The sequence below is a fragment of the Phycodurus eques genome, chromosome 8 (assembly GCF_024500275.1).
Source record: "Phycodurus eques isolate BA_2022a chromosome 8, UOR_Pequ_1.1, whole genome shotgun sequence".
Taxonomy (NCBI): domain Eukaryota; kingdom Metazoa; phylum Chordata; class Actinopteri; order Syngnathiformes; family Syngnathidae; genus Phycodurus; species Phycodurus eques.
This window is the reverse complement of record NC_084532.1, coordinates 5110326-5125693: the sequence shown is the minus strand read 5'-3', so window position 1 is coordinate 5125693 and position 15368 is coordinate 5110326. Positions and strand designations below refer to the sequence as shown.

The window sequence follows — 15368 nt, the reverse complement described above, 5'->3', positions numbered from 1 at the left end:
AAACAACAGTCAGGACCCGTCCCCCGACCCGAAGGCAGAGGGAGGCTACCCTCTCGTCCACCGAGGTGAACCCCAACGAACAGGCGTCGAGCCGGGGGGCAATAAGTATACCCACACCTTGCTCGGTGCCTCTCACCGTTGGCAACTCCAGAGTGGAAAAGAGTCCAACCCCTCTCAAGAGGATTGGTACCAGAGCTCAAGCTGTTTGTGGAGGCAAGCCCGACTATATCTAGTCTGAACCGTGGTTTTATTGGACCATAAACATTTTCCCACGTGTTTGGGAGCTTTCAAGTGTGTTATTGTAAGATGCAGTCAGGCTTGGATGATTTTCATTGTAAGAAAAAGGCTACCGTCCTGGCACCCTCCTCCGTAGACTGGACATTTGAAGAAGAAGGGAAAATGTTGTCATGTGTACTAAACAGTACACATGACAACTTGCCAGAAATTCCTGTATGTCCTTCATTGAGAGGGCAGACGCATTCACCAGTTTTCTTCTCATCTTTTCAGCAACTTTGGACGGGTGTCAAATTCTTGGTAATGTCACTTTCGTGCCATATTTTCTCCACTTAATCTTGCCTCTCTTAACAATATTTTTTCACCTTTTTCCTGACTGATACTTTTGAAAAATGAGATCCCTCTGATTCTGCGGAAGCTCTCTGCAAACCATAACTTGTGCTTTTAACTGTGACTAAAAAATTTTAAGGTAAAGCCTACTCGAACAACTGAACTTTAAAAGGTGGCAGGTGTGTCCTGAGTCCATTTATCATGCGTTTCAAAGTGATATATTAATTCTGAACACAGCCCTGTCCCCAGTTATAGGAAGGTGTGCACACCTTTGCAACCACATTATCTCAGTTTATTTTTACTTCCGCCCTCGAAGATTAGTATTTTTTTAAGTTCATGTTGAATGCTTGAAAGCTTCTAGGTCACATTATTGTTTTAAACGGTTCTAAAATGGCTTTTCTGCTTCAGATTTTTTAATATCACAATAACGTGCCTTGTGGACAGGGGTTTGTAGACTTTTTACACCACACTTTTTATGCAGTGACACATCCCAAAGATATCATTTCATTCACATACAGTGATTCTCATGTTTTAATATCTGAAAAGTTTGCCAATTCAATGTGGGGGGGGGGGGGTCGGGGTGTAGACTGTTTATATCCACTGTACAACCATTAAACACATTCAAAGTCGAGAGTATTCAATGCACTGCATAGCCACAGTTTTAATACAGTGACACATCCAAAAGATATTTCATTCACATACAGTACATATTTATTCACTTGCCAGGATCCCTTCCTTTTTTGCTCCCATATGGGGTTTAGCTCCATTATTTATCCATCCATCCATTTTCTTTACCACTTATTCTCACTTGGGTCGCGGGGTGCTGGAGCCTATCCCAGCTATCTTCGGGCGGGAGGCGGGGTACACCCTGAGCTGCTCGCCAGCCAATCGCAGGACACATAGAAACAAACAGCCATTCGCACTCACATTCACACCTACGGGCAATTTAGGGTCTTCAATCAACCTACCATGCATGTTTTTGGGATGTGGGAGGAAACCGGAGTGCACGGAGAAAACCCACCCAGGCACGGGCAGAACATGCAAACTCCCCAAAGGCGGGGCCGGGATTTGAACCCCGGTCCCCAGAACTGTGAGGCAGATGTGCTAACCAGTCGTGCACCGTGCCGGGACCATTATGTGTTCCACAGATAATTTCTCCAAACATGATATGACATTGCACATCCTTAAACACATAGTAAGGGTTTTTGAACAAACCTGAGACAGCCAACTAATGAATGAATGAATGAATTGTTTAACAGCTTTCAAAACAATTCAACCAAAGCTCAACTTTTCTTTGTCAGTGTTTAAATGTACCGTACAGTCCTGGATTTCTGCTTCAGTCTCAGGTAAGCATCAGACTGTAGGAATCTTGGACAAGAGTCTCTTTCCATTAGCAGGTAAACATGTTTCTGGGCCTCGTCGAAGCATGTTAGACCCGGTTTCTCCAAGGATTTCTTGATCTTCTGTTTAATGTAGTGGTCTACATTGATCTGTAGGGGACAAGTATATAGTATGATGTTTTAGATGTTTTCATTCATAGCAGTGCTTGTAAAATGTTTCATAAACTGATTTCAGGTGAATAATCCAAATTAATAGATGCGGTTTGATGTCAGGTATAATCACCTGGTTTACTGTTTATCTGATACTGAAGCACTATTAATTCAGTCTTAATTACTTTGCACTTAGCATACCAACGTGTCAAGCTATGGAAAATCGATCAACATTCACTTTATGGTACAACTCCACCAGTCACTATGATTATCTAAGTAAATTGGCACCTCGATTAAACAGACTTTGGCTTTAACAGACAGAAAGTTGTGTCCAGTTGAAACGCAATAGCACCCCTGTCATGCACCATTGAGGTACAGTAAGTTTGGATGAACTTTAAAACTTTTCAAACATTCATTCATTCATCTTCCATTCCGCTTCTACTCACTAGGGTCGCGGGCATGTTTTTGGATGTGGGAGGAAACCGGAGTGCCCGGAGAAAACTGGATGGATATATATATATATATATATATTTTTTTTTTGTTTGGTGGGTACTGTACTGGGTGTTTTTTGGCTCACAAAAAAAAGTACAAAACAATTGTTTGTACTGTACTGGTGTTTTCAGGCAACGAAAAAAAGTGCTTCAATTTAACACTCCCTATTAGTCCGTTAGATCAATGTTTCACTGAGCAGCATCGGCATGGAAGCAGGAGTTCTGTACATTAATGAGATTATTGTATTCTTTTCAATTAAATTGTTTATTGTCCCAAGAATTGATCTAGGAAATACAGTCCAATGTCCCTTCCTAATACAGAATTGGAATTTCGGTAACAAACAGACCTCTTTACAGGCTGAAGGCTGGATGAATTCCTTGTAGATCCTCCCTGCTTTCGACTGGAGGTTATCTCTTGAGGCAGTTGCCCTGAAGTTCTCACATGCGAGCCAGAACTGAATGTTTTCATCACTAAACTCAGATTGCAGATAGGAGTGGAAGGCTGCTAAATAGACTGTACAGAAAAGAAAGAACAAATTGACATACAAAAACATTTACGCAAATATTTAAAGGAAATAAAATATATCCACATTCATTCAAATTTGTGTCATATCATAATGAGGTCCTCAGCTCCACGTTACCTTTATTCTGTAGCAAATATTTAAGGCTTGGCTGGAGTTTGTGGTCAGTCAGTGAGCTGTAACAAAAAAATAAATAAATAAATACAATTTGACCCTAAGATATGTTGGGGGTACTTCAATGTGGATCATATAGTACACTACAATGCCTTGGTTTAGTCGAATATTTATCATTATTTCTTGTATGTACCGTGTTTAACTGGATGCACTACGTATGTTAACCAAACAGGAAGGAAATTCATCTGTTATGTGCTTTTCAGTCATGAGTTATCTCATCGTAAACTGAAACCATTAAAAAGCATTCTCAATTCATTATATTTGCTGGCTTACCTTCTGAACAGTTTTATATGCTTTATGAGATCCTTTATCTTATGGAGACCAATCTTGGGGAAACAAATTTGGGGCATTATAACATCGCTGGCTTAGTCGGAGAAGTTCCAGTATTCAGTCGTGGCGTGTTCAAAAAGCACGGCTCACTCCCGTGCTTATGTTTAACCTCACGTGAAAGGTGGGACACCAATAGGAAGGTGTGACACCGGTGACGTAAAAGGGCCTGCTAGCGCAGGCTTCAACGTGCCTTTTAGATTAGCAGTCTACGTCCTAGATTCCGTTACTGTAGTCTTTGACTCACATCTGTACAATTCCAGTGCTGTAAATGTTCCATGTTCTGATATCATCCATCCACCATGTATTCTATATCGCACTCGTCCTCATGGGTGAGAGGGAGCCTATTCCAGCAGACTTTGGGCAACAGGCAGGGTACATCTTAGATTATCGGGCACAGATAGACAGACAACCATTCATGCCCATATTTACACTGTCACAATTTAGAGTCTTTATTTAACCTAACCTGCATATTTTTGGGAGGTAACCGGAGTACCCGGAGCATACCCACGCAAGCGTGATGAGAACATGCAAACTCCACACAGGAAGGACGCCGAGGTTCAAACCGCAAACCTCATACAGTCAGTGAGGCACACGTACTAACCACAACTGGATCATGCTCTGCTCTGATTCCTAAAGTGCAAAATGTCCATCCATCCATCCATTTTCTGTACCGCTTCATCCTCACAAGGGTTGCGGGCGTGCTGGAGCCTATCGCACCTATCTTCGGGCGAGAGGCAGGGTACACCCCGAACTGGTCGCCAGCCAATCGCAGGTGCAAAAAGTATTTCAAAATAAATGCGTTATTTCTCTAAGACAACTCAGTGACACTGAATGATGTATTGTAGGGAATCAATTAACAGACTTTTCCTCAGTCCACCTAATTTTTCTAAAGAATAACCATGGTGATGTTTCATGTACGATGGCCCCAAAAATTCAATCTAGAATTTCAAGGTATATGGTCCAAAAATGTAACAAAAAACGAACAAGATAGGACAAGACAGCTTGGTATTAGTTGCTCTCCATGGCTTCTTCCATTCCCAGTTCATATTTTTATTGTTAGTGCGCTCCACTAAATCAGTGAATGTCAAGCTTTGTGCTGCGCTACCAGGGGAGCGTGACTGAATGACAGGGAAAGTACTGACTTATTTTGGGGTGAACCCACAAAGAACCACACGAGGCAACCTGTGCCCTGCTTGGCCACACTTGGCACCTAAAGACTGGTTTGTTTAGCTAGAATCAGTGTTCTGATCCATCCACTTCCTTCCTGGCACGCTTGAAACGTGTGAGTCAGAATACAGCAGAATTAGTCTCCCACACACACGTGTACAACATAGGCGTGCCATACAATTAGGTCCCTCCTTGACAATTGTTGTTAAGGAAAGCATCATTTTGAATCACTTGTATACACATAGTTGGTTCTCTGGACTGCCTGAATCAAGTGTGAAATTTAAAAGTATTTTTTTTTTATCTGCCAATTTATGAAAATTATTGTTTGATTTGTTTCGATTCTAATTGATTGCAGTGAAGTTGTTGATTTTTGGGTTTCAGTACGTCAGTACAGTTTCCTGGTCTAGATGCCCTGCTCTTCCATCCTGCCTGCCCCCCAACCCACCGGGGCACTCTCAGGTGGATTCTTGGGCCCGACCCCGCCTCTCAATTGGTTGGGGTGAGATCCTCAGCCCCCAAGGTGCAGACACAGCAATTACAGGACACTTCTGATGGTTATTGTGCATGCGAAACGGTGTCAATTCACTTGCATGTGTCCACAGACACACACCCTCATTGCGACAAATAACTTATAACTATGCGAATATCCCCTCACTTACACTCTGATCCTGCAGAAGTTTATAATTTACATAGCCACTCCCACCACACTTCAGTTGCCAGCCAGGTTCACGACCCCTGTCCTGCATGTTTCCCGTCCTTTCCCTGTCATGTCAAGTCTTGTCCTATATTGTCCTCTCCTTCGCTCACATGGTGTAGCACTACTGACCCATAAGACACTCAAATCCAATGGGTTATTGTCCTAGTTATATAATGCTTTACTTTCCTCATCTTCTTTACAGCTAGTGATTTGTCTTTTGTTGTCTTCTTTTCTTATATTATTTAGTTACATTTTCACTCTCTCTCCTTTGTTTTTTTTCTGTTACTCCCCTTTAAAAATGTTGTTCTCTTTGACTGAACTTACTCTCAAAAAATATCCATCAGAATACAAAGAAACCACAGTGGCAGCTTAAAAGTCCACTGTGACACAATAAAACTGTTCTGGAAAAAAAAAAAAAAGGGATACAGATTTTCCCCTTTTGCTTGACCTAACAGCCAAACAGGAAAAAAAGGAAAAATACACACAAAAAAAGAAGCTGTTCATAGACAATATCTTCCTATTTCATTATTATTATCAAAGTCAAATATTTTGCTTTACTTTTTCCTACTCCTATTGAACATGTGCATTGGTATTGAAGGCAAAATTATACTGCAGCCTTCTATTTGTTTTTGTTTGTTTGTTTTGTTTTACTCTTGTTTTTTATTCTTTTATTTTATAATAACCAGTCCTGTGTTCAATTTTTGTATATGTTAAATACATATACATATATATATAGTTATATAAAACGCTACCTCCATGAGTACAAATTCTTGAATAGTCTATACAGATGCTAGTTTTTTTTCCCACACTCTGGGCTCTGCTCCTACAAGTCAAAGCTACTTGCTTGCCTGTTCAATCCCCGAGCAACTTCACCCCTGATCGTCGGCCATTAGACCAGTCGCTCATTTGCATGAGTACAGCAGGACTTGTGTAATACAGGACATGAAATAGGGTGTCTGAAATGGCTATAAATGTAAACCCTTTAGCCTGGTTCATATGGAGTTTATATGGATTATAATTGGTTTAGAAGCCCAAACTGAATGAAAATGCTTCTTATAAAAGCCTCAATCGGAAGAAACGGGTTGAATCCGAATCAAATTTCATTAGTTTCACAGGGTTGGAATATTCCTCTTGTCAAACCGGTCAGTAGTGAATTTTTGCCATGTGCAGTATACCGTCATTTGGAACAGAGACTGGAAAAGCTCTGTCTGCACACGCTCCGTCTTGACGTAAATGTGCGGTGATATCATTGTTGAGGCACGGCATAAATATGGCAGCTCCCAAAGGAGCTCGTGTGCTACTACTACTACAACCCAATTCCAATGAAGTTGGGACGTTGTGTTAAACATAAATAAAAACAGAATATAATGATTTGCAAATCATGTTCAACCTATATTTAATTGAATACACTACAAAGGCAAGATATTTAACGTTCAAACTGATTGTTTTTAGCAAATAATCATTAACTCAGAATTTAATGGCTGCAACACGTTCCAAAAAAGCTGGGACAGAGTGGAAAAAAAGACTGAGAAACATCAAACACCTGTTTGGAACACCACACAGGTGAACAGGCTAATTGGGAACAGGTGGGTGCCATGATTGGGTATAAAAGAGCTTCCCTGAATTGCTCAGTAATTCACAAGCAAAGATGGGGCGAGGTTCACCTCTTTCTGAACAAGTGTGTGAAAAAACAGTCGAACAGTTTAAGGACAATGTTCCTCAACGTACAATTGCAAGGAATTTAGGGATTTCATCATCTACGGTCCATAATATCATCAAAAGGTTCTGAGAATCTGGAAAAATCACTGCATGTAAGCATCAAGGCCGAAAACCAACATTGAATGCCTGTGACCTTCGATCCCGCAGACGGCACTGCATCAAAAACCGACATCAATGTGTAAAAGATAGCGCCACATGGGCTCAGGTGGACTTCAGAATACCAATGTCAATAAATACATTTCGGCGCTACATCTGTAAGTGCAACTTGAAACTCTACTATGCAAAGCAAAAGCCATTTATCAACAACACCCAGAAACGCCGCCAGCTTCTCTGGGCCCGAGCTCATCTAAGTTGGACTGATGCCAAGTGGAAAAGTGTTCTGTGGTCTGACGAGTCCACATTTCAAATTGTTTTTGGCAACTGTGGACGTCGTGTCCTCCGGGCCGAAGAGGAAAAGAACCATCCAGACTGTTATGGACGGAATGTTCAAAAGCGAGCATCTGTGATTGTATGGGGTGTGTTAGTGCCAATGACATGGGTAACTTACACATCTGTGAAGGCACCATTAATGCTGAAAGGTACATACAGGTTTTGGATAAACATATGCTGCCATCCAAGCAACGTCTTTTTCATGGACGCCCCTGCTTATTTCAGCAAGACAATGCCAAACCACATTCTGCACGTGTTACAACAGCATGGCTTCGTAGTAAAAGAGTGCGGGCATGCCTCTAGTCCAGACCTGTCTCCCATTGAAAATGTGTGGCGCAATATGAAGCGTAAAATACGACAACGGAGACCCCGGGACTGTTGAACAGCTGAAGCTGTACATCAAGCAAGAATGGGAAAGAATTTCACCTAAAAAGCTTCAACAATTAGTGTCCTCAATACCCAAACGTTGATTGAATGCTGTTAAAAGAAAAGGTGATGTAACATAGTGGTAAACATGACCCTGTCCCAGCTTTTTGGGAAAATGTTGCAGCCATAAAATTCCATTAATGATTATTTGCTAAAAACAATAACGTTTATCAGTCTGAACATTAAATATCTTGTCTTTGTAGAGTGTTCAATTAAATATAGGTCAAACATGATTGGCAAACCATTGTATTCTGTTTGTATTTATGTTTAACACAACGTCCCAACTTCATTGGAATTGGGGCTGTACTTATAAGTTGTTTTATCAAGTGTTTTTTTTTTTAAATATATGAAAACAAACCCAACTACTGTGCTGAATAGATTACGGACCTCCATCTTGATTCATGACGTGACATTCATGACAAAGTGCGCATGCCACACGGCTGTTCTGATTAAATGTAGTGCACGTCATGCATACACCCGGTCGGAATAGATCATGTCACATACAAACAGTTGACCATAGGAATTATTTCTATGGGAATGACAAAAAAAGTCTCCTTGTACACCTGCCTATTGAATATTTACCTCCGATCGGTTTGGCAAAAGGTATATTCCACTCCTGTGAAACTGAAATAAATTCTTCAAATTCACCCTGTTTATTGCAACTGAGGTGATTATATGGAGCATTTTAATTCGGTTTGGGCTTCTAAACCGATTATAGGTTGAACCGCAATAGAAGGCTCCATGTAAACCCCTCTGCAGACATGTTATCAGGACACCTGGGAACTGTGGTGAAATAAATGTGTAACATCTCCTTTTATGACACCTGGTGCCTAAGACAGACAGAAATAAAATAACTCAAAGTAAGCCACATGGTGAAAGTATGCACGGGTACATGTACAATCTCAACGTAGGTGTGCAATTTGAATTCATGCGTGCATATACAGTATTTGATGCGAACACTCCACATTAATGATTGTCATCATTTTGGCAAGATGATCTTGCACAATAGAAACAAAACAGAATGTCATGACTTGTGTGTCATGACTATACTGTACGGTACGCAAATGTCTTCGCCTACTACTTTATGCTGAGCCAATAAAATTACGGCCACGTGTTTATATCCCACCCATTTCCCCAGGCTGTTGTGGATGATGGAGCAGACCTCCTTTCTTTTCTCCTGGCTGTCTGTGGAAGATCGTTTGTTCATGCTGCTCTGAAAGTGCCCCAAAATCCTTTTCAGCATTGAAAATAAGCCTGGCAGTAATATGTTGGATTACCCAGCCCCACAAAGTCTAGTTTTTTTTTTTTTTTTTTTTTAAAGTTGCCTTGAAAATGAATTTTTAATCATGTCCAAAATCATCCTCTTGAGTAAATAAAATCTCATGCACATATTCAGTTCAACCAATAAGAGGACAATTGAGCTGAACCAATAAGAGGACGTGACATAAGTCTGTGCGAAGGTGCAAACTGGTGAATCTAAAATTTGAGTGGTTAAACAATTTCAACAGTGTTTCTGTGTGATTGATATAGTTGACGCCAGCATTGGCAGATTACATTTACAGCTGAAATCTGATTGGACAAAAAAAAAAAAAAAAAAACTCTACAGCGACAGCACTGTACATGACGGGAAGCTGAACAAAGGACATCCACACATGCTATGAAATGATGACAAAAGACTGTAGGAAATACATTTATATATATTACTTACATATATACATATATGTTTTATTATATGACAGATTATAATAAATATTATAACTAATGGGCGGCACAATGGGTCACTAGTTAACACATCTGCCTCAAAGTTCTGAGGACCGGGCCTCGCTTGTGTGGAGTTTAGATGATCTCCCCGTGCTTGTGTGGTTTCCTCCCACATTCCAAAAACGTGCATGGTAGGTTTATTGAAGACTCTAAATTGCCAGTAGGTCTGAATGTGAGTGTGCCTTGATGACATCCTCATTTTCTCCCGCTCCCCCGATCAACACCACATGCATGTGCGCAGTCTTCCAGTGCCTCCTCGAGAAGTATTGCAGCTACTCCAAGCGGTACCGCTGCTCACCTGCCTCACGTAAGCTACATGATTCCTTGTCTCCTTTTATGACCCCTGTGTCTCTACTCATCCTCAGTGTTTCCGTGATGCTCATGGTCTACGTAATTCCTGCCACCACATACCACACAAGGACCACTTCCATTACTTTCTCGAATAAACTGTTCATCATAACCTATTGTCCTCCGCCTGCTCTTGGATCCAGCTTCTCTCCATTCGTGACAGACTGCTTACTTTTTCCCACATTAAGGAAAATGACTGGGAGGTCATTGTTGATCATACAATCCACAGTGAAGGTCCAGTAATATAAAAGTGCAAAGAAATGCACGGCTTCACTCTTGCCACTCTATTTTTGTTATTTTCGTTAGTAAAAAGTGTATTTGATTGTTATTTTTTAATTTTATTTACACATGAAGAATAGTTTTACTGGTGCGTTAAGCACGCAATGCATTGTGGGTTAATTATTCATACAGAAGTGCGTGGTCAGAAATCATCATAGAGGTAAGGACTGACTCACTGAAGGGCTTCAATACTTAGTTTATGCCTGGATTACACTATAAAACGCATTTGGTCTTTCCCAATTGCACTATGTAAGAAAATAAGCACTGACGGTTGTTCGTAAACATGCCGGCGTTCTGTCGAATCATGCTCTAAAGCTTCGTTAAACATTGGTTCATGCATGTGAATAAATGTTGACAATGGTGGCCAAGTATGTTGGCAACGACAAGCAAAGAAGGTGATTCGCTGGTCACAATACGCAACCCTATTGGTCGATGTCAAGGTGCGCTGTCGGACAGATGTCGTTGATTTGTCACACTACACGGAAGATATAAAAAAAATCAAACGTGCTTTTCATTTTGACGTTGTAGGGCTATCGTAGGGGGGACACATTGGTCGTGGATTATGTCATACTCCAAGAAGTTTTGTCGTTCCCGACAAAATGTCAGGCCCGATCTGGGAAATCGGCTGCGATAGCTAATCGGGCCAATACCGGGGCTAAAATCCTGTAGTCTGATCTAGGCATTAAATAATATGTACAATGAAAAGTGAGAGCTTTCAACTTCGTCTGGAGTCCGGACTGCTCATAAACTGGTTTAAGGCGCTGCACCGCTGACCTTCACGTAAGTAAGTGCTTCTCCTCCCCATCAATCACCCACAGCTTTGCTAATTAAACAGATGCGTAATCTTGTCACCGGGAACAAAAAAAGTTTTGTCGCTCTTCGCATCAAAATTACAATGGTGGGAGCAATGGTGTGAGTGCATGTGTGTTAATGTGTCTTGTTGGGGAACGGAATCAGGAAAAGCTACTAACAACTCTATAATGCAAATAAAACGAGTACTGTTGGCTGCAATTACGCTTTGAAAACTTCATGAAGTGCAGTCCTATCTGCTTACCCCAAGCCCAACATCTAACCGCCACTCTCGGTCACGTTTACGTACACACACACACGCATGCATCCACGCACACACACACACCCACACACACACACACACACACACACACGTGCGCACACACACTCACGCATGCACACACACACTATCTATCTATCTATCTATCTATCTATCTATCTATCTATCTATCTATCTATCTATCTATCTATCTATCTATCTATCTATCTATCTATCTATCTATATCGCTATCAGTTAAGAGTCTTTAGAGAACTTTACTTGAGAATTGTGTGCTTGTATCTGTTTATGTACCGTAATTTCTCGTGTATAATGCGCACCCCCAAAGTTGACCTAAAAATTCTGGAAAACCCTTCTACCTGTGTATAATGCATTTTTACAATGCATGATTTTGCTTCTACCCATATGATCAAAACAAAGTGTTTTTTCAAATAATTATTCTGAAGTTAAGCACTTTATTTGAACATGTAATACTTTTTTTATTTACTTGCTCTTATTTTGAAATTCACAGCCTTAATTTTATTTAATAAATGTTACAGTTGTGCTCATGTGTTTGATTACCCAGGCAGAATTTGTAAGATGCGTACAATTCTTTAAAGAAAACATGAAGGGCTAGGCAAAACGCATTTAATTTTATTTTAATGAGATTCAAATTAAACTGTCAAGCATTTCAGAAAAGTATTATCATTAAACAAAACATAACCATAAAGAAATGAATGATGGTTGTTGTTCAGTCATATTTTAAAAAATATATATTTCACAAATTCTGCCATGTAAACTTATGAGCACAACTCTACATACAGTATATGCAGTCATCCGTACCGCTCTCATATAGGAATGGAAGTTTAGGCTACACCTTTTTCATAACCTCTAGGTGGTGGCATGTTAGAATGAAAGTGTACACCTTTCTCAAAACCTCTAAGTTTTTTTCCCCATTTCCCCCTATACCTGTGTATAATGCGCACTGTTGACTTTTGACACTTTTTTGGGGGGAGAAAGCTCATTATACACGAGAAATTACGGTACTTACTATATTTGGCATGTCAAGTCTGCAATAAGTAGCTCATTTAATGTGGCTTCAACTACACTAATATTTACGTTATTGGCTCATGTTGATTATGTCATTCTGTAACCTGTGTGGCGTGTATCACCAAGTAACGAGTATGGTTAAGCTATTGCTCTTTTTGTACTGTGGATAAGTGATATTCCTCCCACTTGGCAGCCGCTGAAAGTAACTCAAAATATTATTTGTAATCTAACTTAGTTTTGAAAGCAAGTAATCATTAAAATAACTAAATTACTTTTAAGATAAAGTAATCACTGAAAGCAACGAAGTTACTTTTTCAAGCTAAATGTGGGAACACTGTTCACAGCATACCACTGGCTAAGACACAAGGTCCTAATATGGGCAGAAAAAAAATAATTTAGCTGTATTTACTAACTAATGCCTTCTTCTTGGGGGTTTGTTTGCTTTAGTCACTTCCGTTTCTTGTCCCATGTGGTGATCGCAAACTTAAAGTCAATCAGAATAATCAGTTATCACACATGCCCAACGCTGATTCGACATATTGATTTTGGTGAAAACTGCGCACCGACGCTCATTCATGCTGACGGTGCGAGGAGGGAGGGGGAATCTCACCCCAGTCTGGCTCAGTTCATTTGGCATGGTTTGAGTATGCACAGTCCGATGGGGCAAATGTGCGCTCCAAAACTGAGATACAAACATGACAAGAAAGTGGTATTTGTCTTCATTTGCATGAGGAATTTCTCAAAGGAAAGTAAAAGTAATAGCCATGGCTCATGATGGTATTTTTCTTCCAACAGAAATCAAACTTTTGTAAAAATTTGTTTTGGCATGTGAGGGTTTTCCTTTTAGGAAAGATTTTAAATGTTCACCTGAACCCTCCTCACACGTGTATTTATGACACTTATGTTGTTACAGGGTTTCAGGTACTTGAATGAAGTTGCATTTATCAGTGAGTTTGCATGTGTAAAAGTGTCTCAATGTTCTTTGTAAAAATGTCTCAACGTTCTTTCAGTAAACAAATAACACAAGGCTAGAGAGTATACCTTTTGTTGACTAACTTCACTGGTAATTATCAAATCAATTGTACGAGGAGAACAATGCATTACTTCCTTATTTTATGTAGTATACTGTAAACAATGCTGCCAAGAGGGATTATTTAAACATCTCATCAAAAAAAAAAAAAAAAAAAAAGAGCGAGAAAAATGTTCCATTGTTATCAAAACAAAATAATTCATGGTTTTTGGTTCAGAATATTTGTGTTTGATGTTTCAGGTACATTAGGAAGGAGGCAAAAAAACATTTTTAAGGTTACATGACTTTTTTATTTCACTCTAATAAAATAATAATTAATAAATATAAGCAAAGCAAATGATAAAAATAAAAATGCTATTTTAAGTATCCAATGTCACAAATGCAAAGCTTTATTGAGGCTTAATGGTGATTGATCTAATAAAAATATATATATAATAAAATAAAAGGAAAAACAAACATGGTAATCATTCCATTTACACATCATTACTTTCTGTAAACAAACAAAGCAAATCTGTTGTGTTGCATAGCTTTTATGGTGCTGTACATGCAGTGTCATAGACAATTGAAAGGTGCCTGATGGGTTACAATGCGGTCTTGTTGTATACTGTATAACCATGCATTTCTATTTAATATATCTCTTATATCCAATGATCCACTTTGCTTTTCATTTTAAAAGAAGCATTGTCTGTGTTGTATATCACAAACCTTAAACCTCAACAATATACTTTTTATACAGCATCTGCAGTGCAGCATGGACTGTTGGATGTTAAATATGTACTGTGTGACATTGGGATTACGTAACTGTTGCAAATCAGCACATACTGTATGTTATCATTTTATGACTGAATGTTGGACAGGAACTGCGCTTGATGAGATTTGCATGTGTCATGCAGCAGTAATCTATTGGAAAACATGCAAATTGCCATACTGATATTCTGATCATACTACATCAGAAAAACTGTATTTGTGACTGAGGTGCTTCTGGACTCTTTTTTTTTTTTTTTTTTTTTGTCAATTTCAGCATTAAAAGGCACAACACTGAAGGATATTTGCTGAAAGCAACTGGCAAGTGGTTTGCGCCACTCATTTTTTTATTTTTTTTTTTTTTTTTTTTTGTCAGAGCAAAATTAGTTTTGCAATCACTTAGGGCAACATAAGACATTTCCTGTGGTTGAACAAATTGAGGCGGCACGTTGGGCGACTGGTTAGAGCGTCAGCCTCACAGTTCTGAGGACCCGGGTTCAATCCCCGCGGGGCCCCGCCTGTGTGGAGTTTGCATGTTCTCCCCGTGCCTGTGTGGGCTTTCTCCGGGCACTCCGGTTTCCTCCTACATCCCCAAAACATGCATGGTAGGTTAATTGAAGACTCTAAATTGCCCGTAGGTGTGAACGTGAGTGCGAATGGTTGTTTGTTTGTATGTGCCCTGCGATTGGCTGGCAACCAGTTCAGGCATTACCTGGCTCCAGCACGCCCGCGACCCTAGTGAGGAGAAGTGGCTCAGAAAATGGATGGATGGATGGATGACCAAATTGAGGGTACTTGGGATTAACCCTTCAGTTCTGGTGAAATCTGACCACTTTAAAAGTTTTATCTTTTAAACCGCTTATCCTCACGAGGGTCGCAGGCATGTCCGCAGCCTATCCCAGCTATTTCGGGCGAGAGGTGGGGTACAGCCTGAACTGGTAGGGGACATAAACAAACAAACATTCACAAATATGGGCAATTTAGAGTCTTCATTTAACCTAGCATGCATGTTTTTGGGATGTGGGAGGAAAACCGGAGTGCCTGGAGAAAACCCACGCAGGCACGGGGAGAACATGCAAACTCCACACAGGCGGGGCCGGGGA

General features: G+C 40.1%; 1 protein-coding gene across 1 annotated transcript; it reads right to left on the bottom strand.

Annotated features, from left to right (window-relative positions):
- Window positions 1-1854: 1854 nt before the first annotated feature.
- Window positions 1855-3599, bottom strand: LOC133406524 (regulator of G-protein signaling 21-like). The gene is made up of 4 exons (XM_061684191.1): window positions 3514-3599; window positions 3187-3242; window positions 2893-3059; window positions 1855-2054 (listed from the first exon to the last, which is right to left on the bottom strand). The coding sequence occupies exons 1-4, from the start codon at window positions 3588-3590 to the stop codon at window positions 1869-1871; spliced, it is 486 nt and encodes a 161-aa protein (XP_061540175.1). The 5' UTR covers window positions 3591-3599; the 3' UTR covers window positions 1855-1868.
- Window positions 3600-15368: the final 11769 nt, after the last annotated feature.

What these genes read in the sequence shown, in the direction of transcription:
- LOC133406524 (XM_061684191.1), bottom strand. Translation starts at nt 3,590, where the DNA reads ATGCCCCAAATTTGTTTCCCCAAGATTGGTCTCCATAAGATAAAGGAT. An exon ending in CATATAAAACTGTTCAGAAG is followed by an intron (nt 3,243 to 3,513) that starts GTAAGCCAGCAA and finishes TTTTTGTTACAG; the next exon opens with CTCACTGACTGACCACAAAC. An exon ending in AGCCTTCAGCCTGTAAAGAG is followed by an intron (nt 2,055 to 2,892) that starts GTCTGTTTGTTA and finishes TGTCCCCTACAG; the next exon opens with ATCAATGTAGACCACTACAT.